Source organism: Schistocerca piceifrons, chromosome 1, assembly GCF_021461385.2.
Source record: "Schistocerca piceifrons isolate TAMUIC-IGC-003096 chromosome 1, iqSchPice1.1, whole genome shotgun sequence".
Taxonomy (NCBI): Eukaryota; Metazoa; Arthropoda; class Insecta; order Orthoptera; family Acrididae; genus Schistocerca; species Schistocerca piceifrons.
In genome coordinates, this window is record NC_060138.1 from 334,957,878 (window position 1) to 334,982,184 (window position 24,307).

Below are 24,307 nucleotides of genomic sequence, written 5' to 3' on the forward strand. Positions count from 1 at the left end.
ACCTTCTTATACACTGGAATCAACTGCACTTTTTTCCAGTCACTTAAGATGTTGTGCTGGGTGAGAGGCTAAATAAGGGGCCAATGCCATAAAGTACTCTTTGTAAAATCAAACTGGGACTCCATTCAGACTGGTTGACTTATTTGCTTTCAGATCTTTTGCTTATCTCTTTATGCCAGGGATGCTTGTTACTATACCATCCATATGGGAGTCTGTACGATGGTCAAATGATGGTATGTTTGCATGATTCTCCTGTGGGAATGATTTCTTCAGCATGAAAAATAGTCACATGCACCAGAGCACAAGTAAAATCCTGGATGTATGGTATCAGGTATCTATCCAGGATTGTTCAGGCATTCGCTGCATAATAATCACTAGACAGATGCCATGAACTATCTTTCTTGTGCACTAGATGGACTGGTGTGGCTCAAGAACTGTCCAAATGGTATGTGACTCTACCCTGAAGCATCTCATCAAAAAACTTTGATCTCATGTAGTTGTTCCAACGCAATCTGGTAGGTGCATAAGGAAACAGCTGGACCACAGTTGGTACAAATATGGTGCACCATTGTGTATGTGGCCATGCCCTGTGGCTTCATGGTTTGCTATGTTGCTATGTTTCTGAAAACACCTTTGTATTAGAGGCGGGGTCACTGTGAAGATGTTCTAAGCATCTACAATGTTTTGCAAGCTGCTTATAGCTTGCATTTTGTGGCCTTCAGAGTGTCTTCTAATTCTAACACACTGTTTTCTGCATGTGATTTGGTAATTTCATGATTGATTGTTGCATAATCATCTTCAATGTTATGGATTTTGGATGCCACTTTGCAGTGGTAGGACTCCCACTGTCCCATTTCATCATTCAATAAGAAGTATTTAAGTTGTCTAAGCTGTGAGCATGTGAACAACCTTTTACATTGGGAACAGTGTGACCATCAACAGAATGTGTCAGGCAAGCATTCTGTATATCCACAGTAACAGTAGCTTGCTTGAGGAAACCTAACCCAAAATTGTTTGAGCTATGTCAGTTGACATGAATGTACACTTCCAGACAACAGTCTGCTGGCAAACAGCAAAGTCTTGTAACCATACTTGTGTATGATGGAATTGTTGGCTACCATTAAAGGGACAATATTGACTTTCTTGGCATCAGGAGAGTATGTGGCTGGCAGATGCTGACACCCGATCCCATATCAATCAAAAACAATAAGCCTGATGACCAGTCAGTGATGATTAGCCTCGGTGATGTGGTAGAGTGTAGTCATGCTACAGTGACAGTTTTGCTGTCATACTGCAGTTGGCAGCACAATGAATAGTGCTACATGGGACACGTATTGCAGAACATCAACGGGTCCTTTCGGTATGCACTGAAGATGGATGTCATGATCTGTTACACCTAAATCAGATCATGTTTGATGTTTGGGTGCAAAAATGATAAAATGGTTTTATGCACTTCATAGCCTTACAACCAAAATGTCTATGAAAGCACCAAATGTCTACCAAGGTAGCTCATAAATGCATGACTGGGGCATAAGGGCATGGTGTGTATAGGCACTACCTGCAGCCACAGTTCATAGTTGCAATGTCTCTTAAATGCTTAGTCAACTTCTTGACAGAGAGTTTGTAGGTCCCCAGGTAAGCCTGATGGTCGTCAGGTGGAGACGGCATCATGGTAAAGCATTGACTCACAGGACTGGTCCACCAACTATTGGCTGTCTTTGGTAGAAATGATAATTCTCCCAGTGCCTTGCAGCACATGAGTTGAGCATAATGTGTGCTCTGTCAGCAACTTCAAGCAACTTGGATAATGATTGTCCTTTGTGAGCAATTAAGGTTAGTCAGACTTGTAGTAGCAATTATTGTCAGATGTGTGGTGGCATATTGTCCAAAATTATACTGGCATCAATCATACATACAAATGTTTCCAGAATTTAGATTGTGTCTTGTCACCAGACATCTCAAGGTAAAGGATCTGCATAAGCATCTGATCCATTGGTTTTATGCAATGTAAGATCAGCAGCATTTTGAGGGCATTGTAAGGGTGTTGGAGAAGGAATGTAAGATATTATCCATCGCCAATGAAGTTACTCATTGACAAAGATTACTGATCACTTAAGTGAACTGTTCAAGGTCATCACAGATTTGTTGCTGGGTGAAAATGTTTCAATTATTGCGAACCATACAGCTGGTTGGCTGGGTACAAATGGCAGAGCCAGAATGGTAAACATGGTGTGGGAGAGCCACAAGAGCTGAAAGTTTGTTGTTCTTGTATGTGGTACCAGAGCAGGTGGAGGGACCGGAACTGGTAGCATGTTTACATTGGGTTCAATGTCACTTGACTCTGCAGTGTGGCTGGATAAAGCACTGTCCTGTGGTTGCATCACTGTACCTGCTGATGGTATAATTGGCACAGATTTTAGCATTATGTTCAAAGCCAATTTGGCAAGTGGTGCAGAATCCAGTGATTGAATTATGGGAGTTGAGTGTTGCAGAATCTCAATCTCATGTTTAAATTTCTGGATGGTGCCATCATTGGTGTGCAAACACATTGACCAAAACCAGGATCTATCTATGTGAATTGCAGCAGATAACCTATCCACAAGAATGCAATTTCTGCTTCAGGATCACCAATTATTTAGGAATGCTATCGTCTACATATGAAACACATACAAAAATTATTGGTGTGGTAATATTCACTTTTATTATAGAGAGCCAAAAATCATGATGCAAACATATTAGCAAGCTAAGAAGAACAGAAATATCAAAGAACATAAGAAGTTTAAGAAAAACTGCACTTGTCAGGTATCGATTAGTTGATCATGTCATTCCCATATATTGTACTACATTCTATTATCGTACCATGAATTTCAGCTATTCTTGCCTGATGAGTTGCAACCAAAAATATATTATTTTACTTTCATCTCATTGAGTTCCAAAATTTTATGTGATTTCCTTGTAAGCTGTATGTTTCTTAAAATTGTGCACTGCACTGTACTGATTCATTAAGTCAAGTGACAGCATTAAACTTATTATCAGCTACCATTTGCTCGCTTGTATTACTTTCAATCTCTTTATTAACATGTTGCCATACCCTGCTGGTCACAGTAAACAGTATGGACAACACATTTACACTGTTTGTAATAATCACAATTTGACCATACGAACAGCAACAAACTGCTCGACAAATGAGGATTGAAAAATGTTGTTAATCTGGAATAGGCGCACTGTTTTATTTAAAATAAATGACTATTCCAAACTCTGTTTTTCGTTTTAATTAGTTTGTATAATTGCTTTTTTAAATCTGTAGAACGATTCTTTAGCTTTTACTGTTATTGCAGTTCTGTTAGTTACTAGCTATAGAAAGAGTTATGTCAGGGGAGTCATCACAAAATTTAATATAATCCATTACTAGATACTTCCAAAATATTGTATTTTAAATTTACAATTTGAAGCACTTCCCACCTGTTACTGCAGTTTTTTAGTTATTAATAGTGTGTACATAAAATTAGCACTGGGAAACAGTAAATATGAAGAAAGTTCATATTACATCTGTTGCCAAAATTATAGTCATTGTTGCTGCTTAAACACAAAGTATAGAACCTCTACACTGAAAGTCATCTTCCAAGCATGGGAGATCAGTACTGTTTGTGAAATTATATAAAACAATGTTGTAATGACTGATTACATTTGGTGAAGAATTCCCCACAATTTATTCAGTCCGAATATGTTTCAGACATAAATTGACTATACTTTTCTTTTAACTTCCTCTTTTTGTTTCCAAAATGGTAAGTGTGACTTGTATAAAAACACTTACATCAAATAAAAAATATTTTCTTTTTTGTGTTCATGACAGGCCTGCATGAAAATGGATGCCCAAGTGAGATTTCTGCAAAGACAGCGACGGATATCTTCATTGATCTCTGAACTTGGTCTTGACAAGTGCAAGAACACAAAACTATCAGCACTGTCAGGAGGGGAGAGAAAGAGATTATCTTTAGCTGTTCAGGTATGTGCAATTAAATATTGTAATAGGCAATTTCTAAAAGTTGCAGTTTTATATAAAAGCAACTGTTTGATAAATGGTCACTAATTAAGTTTCCAATAAAAATGATTAGAACGTACAGCATTTGTGTTATCTTCCTGAGTTCACTGTAATATGATAGCTACAGAAAATATTGATGTTCTAAGCATCTGATGTTCTGTTTCACCTTAAGACTTCACTTGCAGAGTTTAGCCTTCTAGATGTAACTGTTATTATAACTATAAGATGTACATTCAATTTCCCTCAGAATGATATATGAATAAAGTTATGCAGGTTGTTTCTTGCATTGTTTATTATTAGGATCAGCATTTCTGCTCTGATGATATAAGACCACTGAGGAATTTCAGAAGCAAGCCTTAAAATACTGCAAATTTTTTGAAACAAAAAAGTGATAATTCTTATGTTAACTTCTCTCAAGAACCAGAAAAACATAAGAGCTTACAGGGCAGTTACCATTTTATCTATAATTTGTTAAAAGTACAATTCAAATAACGGGAAGCACCAGCCTCGTGCCACACAGGTAGTTGTGTAACCCAAATTTCTTTGAACTGATATTCTTCTCCTAGTTTTTGTTCCTATTATAACAATAAGAAACCATTTCTCATGATGAAAAAATTATTTCACTCAGATGGGAGACAGTTATATAAATGAAAAAACTAGTATACATTGTTGGTCCACAGCAGGTAACAGCTATTATACACTGACAGGAACAGAAAGTGTAATACCATCAAGCATCAGTCCCATGTTTATCAAATGGGGAGATGGTCCTCATGTAAGTAAATAATTTTTCATCCCATGAGGAACTAACGTAAATTATTCATCAGTGATCCCCATGAGCATTATGCTGTGCTGCAGTCATTGTGATACGGCAGCAAACAGCTTTCTGATATCATCTCAAGGAATTTCTCACCATGCCTAAAACATGCTCTGTCAGTTCATGAAGATTGCTGGCTGGAGGATGGTACAAGTATATGTCTTCACATCAATTCCCAGACATGCTGTTGCGGGTGGAAAGGTGACAAGTATACGAACGCATAGTTTTGTGGTGATATATACTGACCAAATTTTCTTGGGTTTCCAGCCACATATAGTGGTTTAAAATCCATGAGTTTACAGCCAAATTCTCCTTGGCCACTGTCAAGTGGTGAACATTGAATGATTGCTGCTGCCATTCTTATATAGCTGTGCTGTCTTCAGTGATGCCATTGGTGCTTGCTCCAGTGCCATATATGGTAATGTTTTCATTACGCACTTACCGTGCTCGCTTAATCTTTCTGAAAGTCAGGTTCCAAGCTATGCTTAGCGGCAGGCTGCCATCTTTGTTGAGGGAGTTGTCAGAAATTTTAACTCAATCGCTTCTTTTATAACACTGTTGCTTGGACTACCAGTTTTTGGAATAGTGTTATCTGATAGAGTTAAAAATTTCTGACAACGCCCTCAATAAAGACTGTGGCCTGAAGCTGAGCACAACATGGAATCCATTCATCAGAAAGTTGTAGCTGATGTAGTGCAATGAAAACATTACCATATATATTGCGCTACAGTGAGCACGAATGACATCACTGAAAACAGTGCGGCTATATAAGGATAGCAGCAGTAATCACTTGACAGTCACCACTGGATGATTTCTGAGGAGAACTTGGTCGAAAGCTCATGGATTTTAAACTACTGGATGTGGCTGGAAGCCCGATAAAATTTTATTAGTAAATATCGCAGTGAAACTGTGCTCTCTTTTATGGGGAGGAAACCTGACATAGCATCAAACGCCTGGGGAATCTGTGTGTTAAGAAGGCTAATTTATTAAGCTCTCTAGCCTTCTATTATGCTGCTGTGGAAAGAGATGATGATTCCATGTTTTGCCACTGTGAGCCACTATATCAACAATACTGCAGCCTGGAGAATATTTTGTCGTGACAGCTTCGCCCTGCTGCAAGGGAGGATACATCACACCAGTTGAATACAAATGGCCATGAACTAATAGCTGCCCACCTGCAGCTGATGGGATGCTCTACATCTACATCTACATCCATACTCCGCAAGCCACCTGATGGTGTGTGGCGGAGGGTACCCTGAGTACCTCTATCAGTTCTCCCTTCTATTCCAGTCTCTTATTATTCATGGAAAGAAGGATTGTCGGTATGCTTCTGTGTGGGCTCCAATCTCTCTGATTTTATCCTCATGGTCTCTTCGTGAGGTATACGTAGGAGGGAGCAATATACTGCTTGACTCTTCGGTGAAGGTATGTTCTCGAAACTTTAACAAAAGCCTGTATCGAGCTACTGAGCGTCTCTCCTGCAGAGTCTTCCACTGGAGTTTATCTATCATCTCCTTAACACTTTCGCAATTACTAAATGATCCTGTAACGCAGCACGCTGCTCTGCGTTGGATCTTCTCTATCTCTTCTATCAACCCTATCTGGTACAGATCCCACACTGCTGAGCAGTATTCAAGCAGTGGGCAAACAGGCATACTGTAACCTACTTCCTTTGTTTTCGGATTGCATTTCCTTAGGATTCTTCCAATGAATCTCAGTCTGGCATCTGCTTTACCAACGATCAACTAGTCTCCAGAAAAGTCATTATACTCAAACATAATACGTGTTCCAAAATTCTACAACTGATCGACGTTAGAGATGAGTACTCCCAGATAATTTGTGGAATTAACTGCTTCCAGTTGCTGACCTGCTATTTTGTAGCTAAATGATAATGGATCTATCTTTCTATGTATTCGCAGCACATTACACTTGTCTACATTGAGATTCAATTGCCATTCCCTGCACCATGCGTCAATTCGCTGCAGATCCTCCTGCATTTCAGTACAATTTTCCATTGTTACAACCTCTCGATACACCACAGCATCATCTGCTCAGTGAACTTCCGATGTTATCCACAAGGTCATTTATGTATATTGTGAATAGCAACGGTCCTATGACACTCCCCTGCGGCACACCTGAAATCACTCTTACTTCGGAGGACTTCTCTCTATTGAGAATGACATGCTGCATTCTGTTATCTAGGAACTCTTCAATCCAATCACACAATTGGTCTGATAGTCCATATGCTCTTACTTTGTTCATTAAACGACTGTGGGGAACTGTATCGAATGCCTTGCGGAAGTTAAGAAACACGGCATCTACCTGTGAACCCGTGTCTATGGCCCTCTGAGTCTCGTGGATGAATAGTGCGAGCTGGGTTTCACACGACCGTCTTTTTCGAAACCCATGCTGATTCCTACAGAGTAGATTTCTAGTTTCCAGAAAAGTCATACTCAAAGATAATACATGTTCCAAAATTCTACAACTGATTGACGTTAGAGATATAGGTCTATAGTTCTGCACATCTGTTCGACGTCCATTGGATTGGGACTGGGTTGATGTAGACACAGTAGCACAACAGATGTCATCGCAGAGGGAAACCACAGAAAGGGAGAAAGGGAAATTTAGTCGGCTTTCACGGGAACAACCTGGGACAGAGGGTAAAAGAACAGAATGCACTGTTGTAAGAATGACAACAAGCAATATTGATGTGGGTGCCATATCAGCCCTCAAGAAGGGACTAAATTTCATACCATCTCCAAGAAGCATCCCTTTCGTTGACATCATAAATGGTGTGGAGCAAGCGGTTCGTAAGTTTCCCAGTGAAACTGCAGAAGAAATCCATCTTTCAAAATCCAAGCCACGAACCTCAAACTTAACAAGAGCTGAGTGTAATGGTCTTCACATGCTCTGCAATGATCCTCTCATGGTAGTATTACCAGCAGACAAGAGCAATACAGCTGTCATTATGGATCGATCTAACTATGTCGCAGAGATTCGGTTGATGCTGGAGAAGGAGGTGTATCAAAAACTTTCAGGGAACCCAACATCCAGAATAATGAGGAAAATGTCAGAGCTTCTAAAGCTATCTTCACTGGAAGAGAATGTTCTTAAAAAACTCATCCCTCATTCACTTCATCCACCTACTTCATATTGTGATCCCAAGGTTCATAAGGAGCTCACTCTTCCATGCCCCATCGTAAGCACCACTAGATCACCAATGTAAAGACCATCTAAACATCTGGTCAGCATCCTTACTCTGCACGTAGGTCATTGTGAGCACCACACCAACAATACAAGTGACTGCCTGAGTCAAATTAAATGCTTATATCTCAGAGAAGTTATTTGACAACAATGTTGTGGATTTATTTAAGCACACTCTGACATCATTGTGTTTTTTGTGTGATGGAGATTATTTTAATCAGATGAACAGCATTGCAATGGGAAGCCCATCAGCTCCAGTTATAGCCAACCTCTTCATGGAGTACTTTGAGAATATCAGTCTGGACATTGCTCCTGAAAAGCTTAGTTGCTTTTATCATTACGTCAACAACACATTTGTTGGGTGGCCATAAGGGAATGAAAACCTGCAAGAATTTTTCAACCACAGCAACAGCATCTAAGATAACATCAGATTCATGATGGGAGTAGAGACAGATGGTTCCTAGCCTTCCTCATCCGCCGGAAAGAAAGCCACAGTGTTTAACATATGTTTTGAGTGGGGTCTGCCTTTAGCAAATCACAATTTTGTCTTTTGTCCCAGACATGTTTCATTGCAGTTGCAGCATCATCAGTGTTTTTATTATTATTATTATGGCTGTTAAACATAAGGAATATCCTTACTGTTTAAATACATATAAATATTAGTTTCTAAATTGTAATTACAGGTTTCTGAAGAACACACAAAATTGTGAATTCATACATTCTTACCACATGGTGTGGTTTTCCCGCTGTATTACATTTTTACAGTGTCTTATTTTTCTTTATAGTTTGTCACCTGCAACTATACGCAACTTAAAGTAGGCAAAACATTTACGCAAAAATTATGATTTCTAATCTGTTATGGCTATACCTCAAATTAATAATTCATGTAAAATGTGTGTGTGTGTGTGTGTGTGTGTGTGTGTGTGTGTGTATCTATTTACAGTGTGTTTCACTTACGGTTTCTATACTTGCTCTCCGCGGCTCGTGGTCTCGCGGTAGTGTTCTCGCTTCCCACGCACGGGATCCCGGGTTCGGTTCCCAGCGGGGTCAGGGATATTCTCTGCCTCGAGATGACTGGGTGTTGTGTGTCTTTCATCATCATTTCATCCTCATTCACTCACAAGAACTTGTGGAGCGGTGGCCGAACTGCCCCGCAAGGGGTCTCCCGGCCACCAATGCCATACGCTCATTATTATTATTATTATTATTATTATTATTATTACTTGCTTTCCTTCAACTATATCTTTTTGTATTTGATAATTTTCTTCCTGCATTTAAGAATGTTCAAATCAGTGTTGATGTCTGTTGGGCTATGTTTATTGTCCATAAGGTGTTCAGCAAATGTGGAATGACAGCTGTTACTTTTTAATGCTCTTCTGTGTTCTGTGTATCTGGTATTAAAGTTTCTGCTTGTCTGTCCTATACAAACTGATTTGCAGTCCTGACACATTATTTGGTAAATACCAGATGTGTTGTGTTTGTCTGTGTTTGTGTTGGTTGTACTTAGTTTCATCTGTGTTGAGTTGTCTGTCCTGTAGGCTATTTTAGCCCCTGTTTTTTGAGTATGTTGCCTATAATGTGGGCTGCTTTGTTGTTGTAGATGAGAATGAACCATTTGTTTGTGGTTGTGGATGTTTCTTATTCATGTGTGTTCTGCGTGTTTGTAAGTTGGTCAGAAGGCTCTTGTGTGTTGGGTGTCTTTTTTAATTTTGTTTTAATTTTTTGGTCCAGTTTATCTATAGTGTTTGTGTCATATCGATTCTTTACAGCTATTTGTCTGATTGTCTGTAATTCATTGTTATTGTTGCTTTCAGTGAGTAGAGTTTTGTTCAGTCTGTGTAGCATATATTGGAAACCAGCTAGTTTGTCTGTAGTCAGATGATTGGAATGTTTGTGACTGGTTGTGCTGGTGGTGGTTACTTTTTGGAATATGGAGAATTGTTGTTGGTTGTTGTATCTGTATATTGTGAGGTCAAGGAAATTTAACATTTTGTTGTTTTCTGTTTCTAAAGCGAATTTTATTTTTGGCTGTACTTTGTTCATATCACTATGGAGTTGTTGGATGTGACTGGGTGTTTCATCTAGAAGGCATATGATGTCATCTACATAATGATACCAATATATTATCCGGTATTGTTTTGGTCCTAATATTGTTTCAGATATTTTATTTTCAATGTGATTAACAAAAATGTTGGCTAGAAGTCCACTGATTGGTGACCCCATTGGAAGTCCATCTTCTTGTGAGTAGAACTGATTGTCAAATGAGAAATAGTTTTGCTCTGTGATTACTTTTAGAATGCTAGCTATAGCTTTTATGTGGGGTTTGGGAATTTCTGCCTGTTCTTCTAATTGTTGTTTGATGATGCTGATGGTTTCTGTGGTGGGGATATTGGTGTACATGGATGTGATGTCAAATGATGTGAGTGTGGCTGTTGTGGGTACAATGATGTCTTTGATTTTTTTTTTTGTATCAGCTCTTCAGTGTTGTGTATGTTTCTCTTGTTTGTGTATGTGTAATGTTTCTGTAAGTATGTGTGGATTTATCTGGCTAAGTGATACGTGGCTGCACTTCTGAAATTGACAACCGTGCATATCGGAATGCCGTCCTTGTGGAGCTTTATTGGGCTATTCAGTGTGGGTACTTGGGGTTCTTTTGTTTCAGCCATTTCACCTTCTGTTTTGTGAATATGTGTGAGATATTTTTTAGAAGTGTTTGTGTGTTTTTCTGGTATCTTTGTGTTGGGTCGCTGGTTACCTTTATTATGTTGTTGTCTTCCAGAAATTTTAAGGTTTTATCTTTGTATTCATCCTGTTTTATTATTATCATTTTGTTGCCCATGTCTGATCTCATAATGAGTGCCTCATTGTTTTGAAGTTTGTGTTTTATTTTTCTGCATGTTTTTTCTTCTTCAGTTTTTGTTTCTGTCAATATGTTGTTCTTGTTTTTCTTTATTACGTGTCTTATTTTTTCTGCAACTAACTCCCTCATCAGACCTGCATTCTCTCTCTCTCTCTCTCTCTCTCTCTCTCTCTCTCTCTCTCTTCTCTTCTCTCAGAAATCCAAAACAACTGCCAATGACATCTTCAACTGTTCCACTGTCTGCCATCTTGTTTTCACAGCTTCTACTGTTCCACTGTCTGCCACCTTATTATTACAGCTGGTAAACAGTGACAGTGACAATGACAGTGACAACTCAATACATAGAACATGACAATGAAGAAGATGACGAAAAAAGAAACCATAAGTGAGACATAATGTAAATAAATACACACACACACACACACACACACACACACACCTTTCACATGAATTATTAATTTGAGGCACAGCCACAACAGATTAGAAATCATACTTTTTGCGTAAATGTTTTGCCTACATTAAGTTGTATATAGTTGCAGGTGACGAACTGTAAAGAAAAAGTAACTGTAAAAACGTAATACAGCAGGAAAACCACACCATATGATAAGAAGGTGTAAATACACAATTTTATGTGCTCTTCAAAGACCTGTATAACAATTTAGAAACTAATATTTATATGTATTTAAACAGTAAAGAACATTCCTTATGTTTAACAGCCATAATAATAAAAAACCCACTGATGATGCTGCAACTGCAGTGAAACATGTCTGGGACAAAAAACAAAATTGTGTTTTGCTAAAGGCAGACCCAGCTTAAAACATGTTATTGTTAAATCAGGCACAGACAAAAGAGCTTCAACATCAAGATGACTGCCACATTGTTGATCGGAAACTCACCCACACATACCGATATCTGCATGCTACCAGCTATCACCACCCTTCGCAGAAAAGTTCTGTTCTAAGGACACTCCAAAAGAACTGACCCACCCATGGAAAGTCTTCAAAGAAAACGGCTACAACAACCACCAGATTTCACAAGCCATCTTGCCAAAGATGGCCACCGAGCAGGGCACGAAGAAGCTTGCGTTCTTACTGTTCTGTGGTTCAATAACAGGAAAGATTAGCCAGCTTCTAAAGAAGTATAAAATCAATATGGTTTTTAGGGCACCAACTAAAATTCGACTGCTAACAGGTCCTGTGAAGGACTATGTTGGGCTCAGAATACCAGGAGTATATAAAATACCATGTGGGTGTGGACAGTTCTATATCAGACAGACTATACATACTATTGAACAGTGCTGTGTGGAACACAAAAAATGTTTTCGCCTACAGTATCCTGAGAAATCAGCGGTGGCAGAACATGCTTTAGAAAACGAGCACCGTATTGCATTTGCCGAGACATATGTTGTTACATGGACTACTAATTTTTGGGACAGCGTTATAAAAGTAGCAACTGAGTTAAAAATTTCTAACAACTCCCTCAATAAAGATGGCAGCCTGCAGGTAAGCACAGCTTGGAACCCGGCCATCGGAAAGCTGAAGCTGGCATGGCAAGTGCGCCATGAAAACATTACCATATACGTTTCTGGAGCAAGCACCAGTGACATCACTGAAGACAGTGTGGCTACATAAGGATGGCAGCAGAAATCAATAGACAGTCACCACTTGACAATGGCTGTGAACCCAACAGAAAGTTCGTGGATTTTAAACAACTGGATGCGGCTTGAAGCCTAAGAAAATTTCATAGATAACAAGTTGGCCAGTGAAGAGTCCATACATTCCTCAAGGTGTTTGCAGTGTGGGAGCTTACATTGTCCTGATTGTCCTGCTGGAATTTGCCATTTGCTATCTTGTTCATGAATGGTAGGGCAACAGGGCCACATATTGGCAAGCATTGAGCCTCTCTTCTGCAATTGTCTAATTAGTCCTCTTGTAATATTCAATAGCTTTCCACTTCTCAATTCCAGGAGATAGTTCACACATTGTTGCTTCCTGTGACCTTTCACCAGATCATCTACAAACACTTTGGCATTTATCTGCTAGCCAAGTACAGAAGTGAGACTCATGGCTTATCACTACAGAATGTCACTCAGTGTCCCAGTTGATGTTGGCTCTACAACATGCAAGTCACTGTTGTTGTTGGTGTGGTGTCATTCGCAGATAACAAATGTCAACAACTGCTTTGTTAGGCATCTCAAACAGATGTGCTTTTTAATGCTCCATGATTTTTACTGTGTTGAGTGGGATAAACTGATGTTACAGTATTCATCTCAGGCATGCTAGTGAAATATTTGTCATTAAATCAGCTAAATGCAGGACCACTGCATTTCACAAATTTATTTACATTTATAAGCTGACTTCTAGCATTTCCTTTGTATAAGAGTGAAAATGCCTGTGCCAGATAAATTCACTTAAAAATTCTTGGTCCACATATTTTATCTACAGACTAAACATACTGTCCATGTTAGTTCTTTTACTTTTCATTGATTGTATCAAAATTTGTGTAGGTTATGATACGTAGAAGAATGGTGGAAATAACAATACTGCAGACATCACTAAAACTTGCAAGTGCCACTAAACTTGGGTATTGTATTGATGAATAGGCTACTGTACAAGTGGTGGTTAGTTACAGGTTCAGCTTTAATGGAACAATATTATGAAAATGGTAGTTGCTACCCACCATATAGCGGAGATGCTGAGTCGCAGCTAGGCCAACAAAAAGACTTACAAAAAGAACTTTTGACCAACAAGGCCTATGTCAAAAATAGACCACACACACACACACACACACACACACACACACACACACGCACAGGGTGAGTCGCGTAAGACGTAACACCTCCTTTATTCCGGGGGTGATTGCGCGTATCAGCATGCGGTTTTCGGCTAATCATAGTGGACTATGGGGCACATACATTGGTACATGCAAGATAATCACAATGTTTATATTGACCGGGATAATGAGGTAAGTACATGTTTTTTAAATGGGACGCTATACTTTTTTTATCATCATTCGAACACTCTGGAAAAGACATGTATAGTGATGTAACGCATGTTGCTATTGTGATTCAAACTTTGCCTAAAAGAGGGTGGATGAGAATTTATGTACATAGCGTAGGCTGTGTATGCTGCATAGAGCACAGCAACTCGGCCTGCGGGTCGCGCAAGGTGTGTTTATGGTCTGCAGCCGCTTCCGACTGCCTCGACCTTCAATCATACAATATTTCCCAACGTCTTTTAAGTGAAGTTTGAATCACAGTAGCAACATGCGTTACATCACTATACGCGTGATGTGTGACAGATGTGTGGGGACTATCTAAGTTGTCTCGCACATGTGCAGTGTTGATGACCTTGCTCTCACTCTTGCTGGAAACGGCCAGCCCTAACCCATGCCTGCACAAAGTTAATGCCTGGACTTATTTCTGCCATCAGCATGCAGTGTGTTGAAAACTTGAAGTAAAGCAGTTGCACCTAAGCAATTGCTAGCAAAATAACATTAACACTTGTACAGTTTTTATTAAACACCACTGTGTGTGGCTGTAACTACAGTATAATGAGGCTTGCAGTCTGCATTTACTCTTCTTCCTGCCATTCTTTTTCATGCCATAAAATATGTTCTGCTTCTTCTTCCATGGAACATTTTGTGGCGGTGTTCGTAGCGACAAACACTTGGCTGTAGAAATGGCTTACGAAGTCACCGCCACACTTTTAATAGCGGGCCGACCGGTCCGCTGGAACAGTAAACAGAAAGATGAAAACCCGAACACTCTGATTAAATAAAAGTCGGTACTTATCTTTATTAATGAAGATACAGAAACACAGTAGTGAAGTCTAGTTCGAGTGGGAGCGGCTAGGTCAGCGTCGGCTGACGACAAACAACAACTCTGCTGCGATGAACACACAACTGACTAGCAAGTACACAATTCGGTGGCGAGTATACAACTGAGCGGTGAATACAGAACTGTCCTAGCGCTTGCGACTCCAGCGCTTAAGAAACCAGAAGCCAGCGGTGGCGCGCGCAGACTTGCGGCGATTTCCTGTATCGCTGGCGCTGCTTATGCGGACGGCGTCCGGACTTTGATGCTGCCAACCTTTTGGCAGCAGGCTCGGGTGGCATTACTGTCTAGGACATAACAGAACATATGTGATATTTTAGAAATGGTTGTAAATTTTGTGTCTTGTTCAGGCTCCCAATCTCATCATCTTTTTCTTCTTCTTTCTTTACCAAAACTTCCTCTAGTGTTTTGGTCTGTTTTATTCTATTTTGCTATCATTTTCTGTGATTTTCCTGATAATCTCCTCTTCTTCAATTGTGCATTCTTCTTCTTTTTTTCTCCTTATTCCTCTTCAGCTATATGCTTTTCCTCTTTCAGATGTGATCTCAAATTGCTGTATTTTACATGAGCTATATGTTCCCACTTCCAAGGGTCTCCTTCTATGGCACTGCAATATCCTTGTAAACACTTCTGTATCCACTATAGTCTTCTCCTCTTTTGATGTAAGCATTTGCTTTGTTTCACCCTTCCTAATCTTCACAGCGTTTTCTCAAAATTAACCTTTATTTGTTGCCCTGTCATCCAGTCCACTCCAAATATGAAATCCACACCATAAATTTAGTTCTAGCAAAGCCTTCATTCTGTCTCCATTTCGATTACACTGCTGTCCCCTGCTTGTGTGATGCTCTTTTCTTTCAAACCTTCTTCCTGACCTAAATCTATACTCAGTCATATTTCTTCACCTGTATATGCAACTTTTTCAGTTTAGTTTTGTTTTTGTAGCGCTCTGTGCAGCTTGGCAGAACTTTCTTTATTGTCAGTTTCTAATTCCTCATAACTCACTATATCTTCTGCTGGCTTACTAGACAATGGCAATGAAGCTCCTTCAAGTTCTTTTATTGTTTTTTTGTGATATTCTTCTCCTGGTTTACTCAACTGTCCTTCTTGTTCATCCTATTCCCTCCCAAATGCCTTCCATTGTGCTTGTCGTGCTGCCTCCTTTGCGCATTGTTCTTCTTTCTTTATCTTGTTCCTTTTAACTATTGCCTCTTCCATTCTTCCATGAATTTCTTCAGAAAGTTTAGTTCCTCTAATGCAGTTCTACACCTTTCACCATGTTCTCTCTATGTTTTTCTCTCAAATGATTTCATTGTATTTCTCATCTGTTTGATCCATACTGGGTTTATAATAGTTCATGCTTAACAATTTGTAAACACATAAGGTACGATTCTAACACAGTTCACACTGAATCCTCACATGATATTCCACACTCCAAAAATATAACTGTTCTAATCAAATATTCTACTGTAGCACTGCTTGGCAAAATTAAGATTTTTGACATCCAGACTTACTTCTTGCTATTTTGAAAACTTCTAACTATTTTGAAACTGTTGCTGTAGTGCTGTTGTGTGGCACTGCATCCTCTGCACTGCTGAAGAGTGCTCCCTGGTGTTCTTGTAGTCACTTCTGTCATTTCAATCTTGAGAATATATTCACTTACCCATGTCATATAAGGGGCAATGGAAAAGTTTCTGTTTGAATGATGTACAGTCCAGAATTGGTATGCCAAACAGGCAAAACTGCCATGAGTACTGAGGCATTCAGAATTGATATACCAAACAAGCAAAACCACCATGAACACCGAGGCAATCATCCCAGAATGAAGGTAGCTGTAAAACACCATGTTCTACTGTGTGAAGAAGTCCATAACTGCCTGCTGCATATCCTCATCCGACTGGAATTGTTGATCCTTCAAGGCTTTTTTTAAAGAGACCATGAATGTGATAATCACATGGGGGGAGATGAGGATTATAGGGCTCAAGTGTCTCCCACTTGAGTTCACATGAGTTCTGCGTTACAACATTTGTGATATGGGGAAATGTGTTATCGTGAAACAGAAGCACTCCTTGTTGCAATGTTTCAAAATAGTGTTTTTTCAGTGACATGCCGCCCCATACACATTCTTCATTCTCTACTGGACGTCTGTTGGTGTTTGTCCTTCAGCAGCCAAGAAAGGAATAACAGCACATTGTTCCTGTTTTGACACATATGGTAATAATGTTGCCATAGTTCAAGTTTCCACATTTATTACATGGACATTGGAAAGACGCAAATGCCAATATGAACCCTTGCCTCCATGACAGTGCTTATATACTCACACTGGAGTCACACTGTGTTGCGCACACACTGCAGCAACACTGTCAAAGGAAACTTTTTGATTCCCCTCATAGTTTATTAGAAACACTGTGATCTGTCTCTGTGGTCCACTATGCTGCTCCTCCACTCAACAATGGGTATCATTCCACCTGTAACTGGCATGTTGCACCAGCTCTGTCATCATCACTTTTTAATTTTGATTTTGTTCTCTCGAATTATTCTCTCCACACACCTCTTCATCGAAGATTGTCCAGTCATTCATCAAAAATTTTAAGGTATCATTGCAAGGTAATAAATACTAAACAGTTAGTTTACTGAGTCACTCAGTATGTTGTCTATGAGGGGAGGATCACACCACATAACTGAAAATTGTACTACAAATTGTTATTTACCACAGAATGGATACAACCACACAACACACATTCTTTTGCTTACTTCACTTATTATACAGATTCTGTTTTTATATTTGCCATTTGATATGCCTACTAGTCTCTGCAGCAGTGCACCAACTAACTGTGAACAGAACATCATTAACATACACACACACTTTTCTGTTTATTTGTTCAGCACTCAGGATATTTGTGTACTTCAAAACTACTCCATTATCTAACTCAGCAGTCCAGCTGCACTCCTGTTTCCAATCTAGCTGCCACTTGACTACTTACACCTAAGATAACTGCAGGAACAAAATACCTTACATTTAGTACCTTTCTGTGCCAGTGATAGATTTTTTGATTGGCAGTATATATCATTCATATCTCTAGTTTCATGCATGTAGACTGATGAGTTGCTTTCAAAGAGAGTTGAATTGTTCACAATGATGCAAATAAGAGAAAAAATGTATTGGGACGTAGTAACAAGTATTTCAGTTGGCTAAAAATTTTGTGACAGATTGGTTCTTGGAAGATTTTTTGAGAATAGAAGATTTCCCCTAGAAGAACATACGCAAAATAAGCTACCAGTGTTACTGTATGTATCTTAAAAGCCATGTAAAATTTGTTTTGCTTATATTTGCAGAAATGAAGTTAACTGAAAGACAGTTAAATTCTGTTGATAAAATTTTGTTGGTGACAGTGGTTTCCAAATTTTCCATTACAATGTCGGTGTTGTCTGAAAACAGTAGATTTGAACTCATCACTATTTCTAGCTGCAGGCAGATTTTTAACATAAATCAAAAACAACATGAACCTAGAACAGATTACTGTTGGACTGTATGATAAGGTGCAACAAATACTCCATATTTGCAATCCACAGCTTCCAAAATTACTTTCTGCTTCCTGTTAGTGATACAGCATTTCAGCAGGTTACCTAATGAGCCCATGCTGCTGTACTACTGGACATTTTCTGACAGTAGTATTGCCTATTTAGATGATTTTATTCTGGAAGCCAATTTGCCTTTTGTTTAAAATGCTGAAGTGTTCAAAGTATTTTACAGCGTGTGACAAATTTTTGATTACTGTTGATATACCAGTATTGTAAGAAAAGAAATCAGTCTGTAAAGGCTCACATTTTAGATTTTGTTGTGGCACATTTTATTCCCTGTGGGAATATACCTTGGTACACTGCTCAGTTATGGATATTGCTCAGTAGTTTACATATTTTGACAGACCAGTGTTTTAGTAGGTTAACTGAGATACTGTCAAAGTGAGATGAATTGTTTTAATGGTACAGTAGTATTCCCGAATTCTGTGGTGATTAAAGGAGCTGACAATACTTCATCAAAATTTGTTTCGAAAACTATAGAACTATTGCATGATTTTGATTTTCATTTAAGATTTTTGACATAGGTTTTAATCAGGAGCATAATTAAAAATGCTTTAACTTGACTCCTCTCTGACTGGTAAATGTCAGATGACTTCATGCTACCCCTAAATGTTTACACTTATTGCCAACTTTAGCTAACAAGGGTTCATTCCCACTGCACCCCCCTGAGATTTAGTGGTAATATGGCCCAGCAGATAGCCTGTCAAAAACTGAACAAAGACCAAGCATGAAAACAGGAAGAAGGTGGAAAAAAAGAAAGGGAAGCAAAATACAAACAGTGAATGGTCCAAATTTTGCAAGTGCAGTATTGAGTGGAATGTAAGAGCCATGGTATCAGGGTTAAGTGGTCATGATGATGGACTGCAAAGAGGGTGAATCAGGTTCTAAATCCTCTCACGCCATTTTCTTTTTTCTTTTTTTTTTTTGTTTTCGCACAACTCTTTGAACTGTCTGTAGCCTTGGCAGTTGTCATATTATACACTGGTTACAGAATATAAGTTATGTGGTAAGAATACATTACCAATGCAAATAAATGTGACGAGTAGTGAGAGCAGGCGAGATACCACCTAGACGTCTCACAGAAATGAAAACAACAAATAAATGGACATGAACTGTGTTTCAACAAAGGAATTCAAGAGTCAGAACTTCCAAAATGGAATGCAAATTCAAAACTGTTAAAAAAAATGTTACCAAAATGAAACACAATTTCAAAACCATTAAAAAAATACGTTTTGACAGAACACAGAGAAGTGTTTCATTGTGAAACTGTTGCATTCATTTGTTGCAGCTTATGTGACAAATTATTATGTTTTCATCATTTCTTTGGGAGTGATCATATTCACGTTCATATGAACACCTAAATAGGACAAGGAGGCATATCTCACTCACTCACCAACCATACAAATTAGGTCCTATCATATGACACGTATACCGTCACTAATTCCGTGTATGACACACCAGGCTTTTTCCGATGGAGGATTCGGTTGACTTGTCACTTTGTCACAAAAGCTTGGCTGTTCCCATTAGAAAGCCACTTCCTTTCAGCTGCTACTAGAGTACTTGCGCAGGATCAATTTTCATTATAGGTCCCTTCCTTACACCTCACTGTTGCAAATGGACTTTACACCACTACATAGACACAAATTTGAATACAGCGAACAGTGAAATAATAATAATAAAACAAAGGCACTTGGGAATTTGAACATGGCTTGCCTGCTTGTTAATCCAACACTGTGACCACTTAACCACAATGCTGTTACTCATTTTGTGAGCTCAGTGTTGCACTTGTTATGTTGGACGATTGACTGTTTCTATTTTGTTTTTGTTTTTCACTGTTCAGTGCACCTTTTTCTTGTTTTCAACCTTGATCTATATTTAATTTCTGATGGGCTGTCCACTGGGCCCTCTTACCACTAAATCTGAGGTGAGTGTGATGGTGAGTTTCCCTTGTAACAGTATTGTGTGCTATAGCAGTAAGCAGCCATTGTGAGTTTAGTGTTGATTCACATGTGCAGTGAGTGTTTATATTATTTTTTAAAATGAGCAAAGAGGCTGTACTTGGTCCTTCTAGCAACTTGTTTGAGTGTCCAGCCAGCATGAAGTAGGGGGTCTGCAGCAAGTGGTGTAGTGGCTAGCATTGTTGCCTCTGGATCAAGGGGTCCCTGGTTTAATTCCTGACCGGATTGGGAATTTTCTCTGCCTGGGGACTGGGTATTCATGTTGTCCTCATCATTTCATCATCATCATCATTCATGTGAGTGGGTAGATTGGATTGTGAAAAAAAATTAGACTGTATAAAAATTGGGACTTCGTATGGGCACTGATGACCACACAGTTGAGCATCCCACAAACCAAACATTATCATCATGATGTACAGGCATAAATGTATCTGTGTGTGTGTGTGTGTGTGTTTGTATGTGTTTGTGCTTGTTTTCTAGCTAGACAAAGGAATTATTCCCAGAGCCAGGTAGTCTTCTTTCTCTTTTGCATGTGCCTATCAATGACTCAACACTTCTGCTATTAAGTGAGTGGTCTCCTTTACTCCTAAATTATTTAAATCCTGTCAGAAATTTTCTACATACTTATACTATCTAGTGAAAAAAAACAGTTATGCAGGCAACCTTTCTACTAAGAAAATGAAAATACATTATCTTTACTCAATTTTTCTCATATTATACAAAAGTACATATTGTATAACAGCAATTTCCATCTGCTTCAACCCATTTAAGGAGAAAAAGAACTTAAATGGCTATAGGAAATGCTTATTTGTTCATCCGCATATGTTCTGTAGATACAATTATGAGGGAGGACCCTCATATTATCTGGAACAATTAAAAATATACATTGTCACTGTGGTGTCACGGCCAGACACCACACTTGCTAGGTGGTAGCTTTAAATCGGCCGCGGTCCATTAGTACATGTCGGACCCGCGTGTCGCCACTTTCAGTGATAGCAGACCGAGCGCCACCACACGGCAGGTCTAGAGAGACTTACTAGCACTAGCCCCAGTTGTACGGACGATGTAGCTAGCGATGCACACTGACGAAGCCTCGCTCATTTGCAGAGCAGATAGAATAGCCTTCAGCTAAGTCAATGGCTACGACCTAGCAAGGCGCCATTAGTAACATTGCATGTATCTAAAGAGTCTCACTTGTATCGCCACAATCTCCCGATGTACCACAAGGATGGATTTAAGTTAAGTATTCCAGAAGCTACAAACTTTTCTTTATAGCATTCATTATGTATCCTGTTTCAGTCCTCACGCCATCCTGCGTAAGCTTATAGCGCGTGCCTTTCGGCTTCCTCTCATTGTGTCTAGGCTGTCTTGTCTAGACACAACAGTCACACAGATGAATTCATGTATTTATAGCAATCTGTAATTAAGAATATATTGTTGTCTGATTTATCAAAAGCATTTGCCACTTTTATTTACACATAAGCTGGCTAAATATCAAGGTCCACCCGATCAACAGAAAATATACTACTTTCAGAAATTCAACTACTCTTGTAATACCACAATTCAGCAGCTTTAATCTACTACTATATACTTATCAATTATGTGACAGTACTAACTCATATTGAAGAAAAACAGCTAATATACATTGTGTGATGCAGGCTTGTTAACAATGTTTATTGTTTCCTATAGTCCTAAAATATTGCTTTTTTTCAAAAGCTTCCATTTATAATAAGAGTAAATCTTAGTTTTCATTGTCAGTTACTGTGCTAGATGTACAGGTTAGCTTTATTATGCAATATGGGAAAAAATTATTTGCAGCTGCTGACAGACCCACTCCTTCTGTTCTGTGATGAGCCAACAACAGGATTGGACAGCTATAGTGCTGGAGTTGTGGTGGAAAAACTGCGGCAGTTTGCTGAGATGGGCAAAGCTGTCATTTGTACAATACACCAGCCTGCATCTGGGCTCTTTGATTTATTTAATGAAGTCCTTTTGCTGGCTGGTGGCCGTGTTGCTTTCCATGGTGATGTCGGAGAGGCAGCAAAGCATTTTAAAAGGTGACTTTTATTTAATCTCACAATGATATAAGACTTGTAATTGTAATACAATAAAAATAAATAGCTCTAATGTAGACACTGGGACGTGCCTCTTCAGTGCTGTGTGTTCAATAATTTTTCTTCAGACCAAACAATAGTCATTAATTTAGAGTGAGGTGCATAGAAGAACACATCCACACATGAAAAGGTGAAATTTTACTTACCTGTTTATCTTGATGATGGCTTCATCATCTTCTTTAGAGGCATGATAAAACCTGCTGGTCATCTTTTAGTAAGGAGAAACTTAATTGGTGAAAATATTGTGGAAGTTGGGTAATTCTCAGTATACTAAATGAAGTAAAGTATGTGAACTTTGAAGCATTTGTATTGTGCAACATTTCACATATTGTGCTGACACAATTTATACAAACACAACCAATACATCTGCTTCCTGTAGTGTCACAAATGACTCAACTTCCTTTTACAACCCATCCCTACCAAGTCCACCACAACAAAGAGGAACAAAGATTCTATTTGAAACAAAGATTTAACATCTTTGTCAGAGAAAATTGCTGATACATATTCATCAAAATTAACAAATATGAATTTATATAATTTTATGTAAAGTAATACAACATGGTTAAAATATATAGAACATACATAAATATTTAAGAATGAAATAATTAACTTTTATAATTGTGTGCTTATATGAATTTATTTTTACATAAACAAAACTATCAATACCCACTGGTATCAGAAGATTTCAAATTTATCATTGAGCTGGTTACATTACATTACACATAAAATATGTAAGTAGGTTTTATTTGGGTAGGACAGGTGGTCAGTTGTGACCTTGCTGAAGAAACCACATTGGCATTTGCCTGAAATGATTTAGGAGAACCATGGGAAACCTAAATAGTAAACAACATCCTCTTGAATATGAGGTCAATGTCTTAACAACTGTACTGTTTCATTCAGTTTGTCTCTTTTGCAAAATGTTCCTCTGATCATACACAATTTGCATCAGATAACTCATAATACATATAAAACAATGTTTGCACAGCCCCACAGCACACACAGGTGACTCCAGGGGTCTCCATGCCCCCTCCCCCCTCCCTCCACTCTCATACCCCAGTGAGTAAGATATTGTGCTCAGAATGACATTACTATCATTCACTACAGATCTTGGTGGCACATTTACTTGTGACAGCATTACACTGTGACCATGTATTGTAGTGTGACAGGGTGTTGTAGTCATCCTCTTTCATTATTAACTCGTACTGTGAGTCTTCTAAGTGATCTTTAATTGTTTAGTATACATTACTTATGAAGTATGTTTAGGCTGAAACTTCTGGCAGATTAAAACTGTGTACCAGACCAAGACTTGAACTCAGGATTTTTGTCTTTTGCAGGCAAGTGCTCTACCATATGAGCTACCCAAGCACAACTCATGACCTCTTCTAACAGCATTAATTCTGCCAGTACCTCACCTTCTCTGATTTGGTTGTTTCTTTTCCTTTTTTCCATTGATGCATGTGGCCAATACAGTGATAACTTTTATGAAAGTGCTTATAATTGTTATTAAGTTTAAAAGATTCATACACTTCAGATAGTAAATGATGTAAGGTCTGATGTTAATTATTTCCTGTTTACAGTTTAGGTCTCGTGTGTCCAACTACATTTAACAAGGCAGAATTTTACGTCTCTCAGTTGGCAATAGTTCCTGGCAAAGAAGCTGAATGTTCAAGAAAAATAGAATGGCTTTGTGATGAATTTGAAAAATCTCCCTACAGCAAGTATATAGCAGATCAAATAGCTTCTAGCTATCAAAACCAGAAATATTTGTTACCGAATCAAGAATTATTTGAAAACAAAACTGTCTCATACACAAATGGTGGTCTTAAATTTTATCATGAGGTTTGTTTTATATGACTTGCCATTTACAAAGTGTATTTCTAAGTGAATACTCATAAAAATAA

General features: G+C 38.6%; 1 protein-coding gene across 1 annotated transcript in view; it reads left to right on the top strand.

Moving 5' to 3' along the window:
* The window catches only part of LOC124795837 (protein scarlet-like), a 345,562-nt gene that overhangs the window by 297,268 nt on the left and 23,987 nt on the right, over positions 1 to 24,307 (top strand). The window contains exons 7-9 of the mRNA XM_047259923.1: positions 3,854 to 4,006; positions 22,111 to 22,349; positions 23,984 to 24,245. Of these exons, the coding sequence (XP_047115879.1) occupies positions 3,854 to 4,006; positions 22,111 to 22,349; positions 23,984 to 24,245 (654 nt within the window). The remainder of the gene's footprint in view (positions 1 to 3,853; positions 4,007 to 22,110; positions 22,350 to 23,983; positions 24,246 to 24,307) is intronic.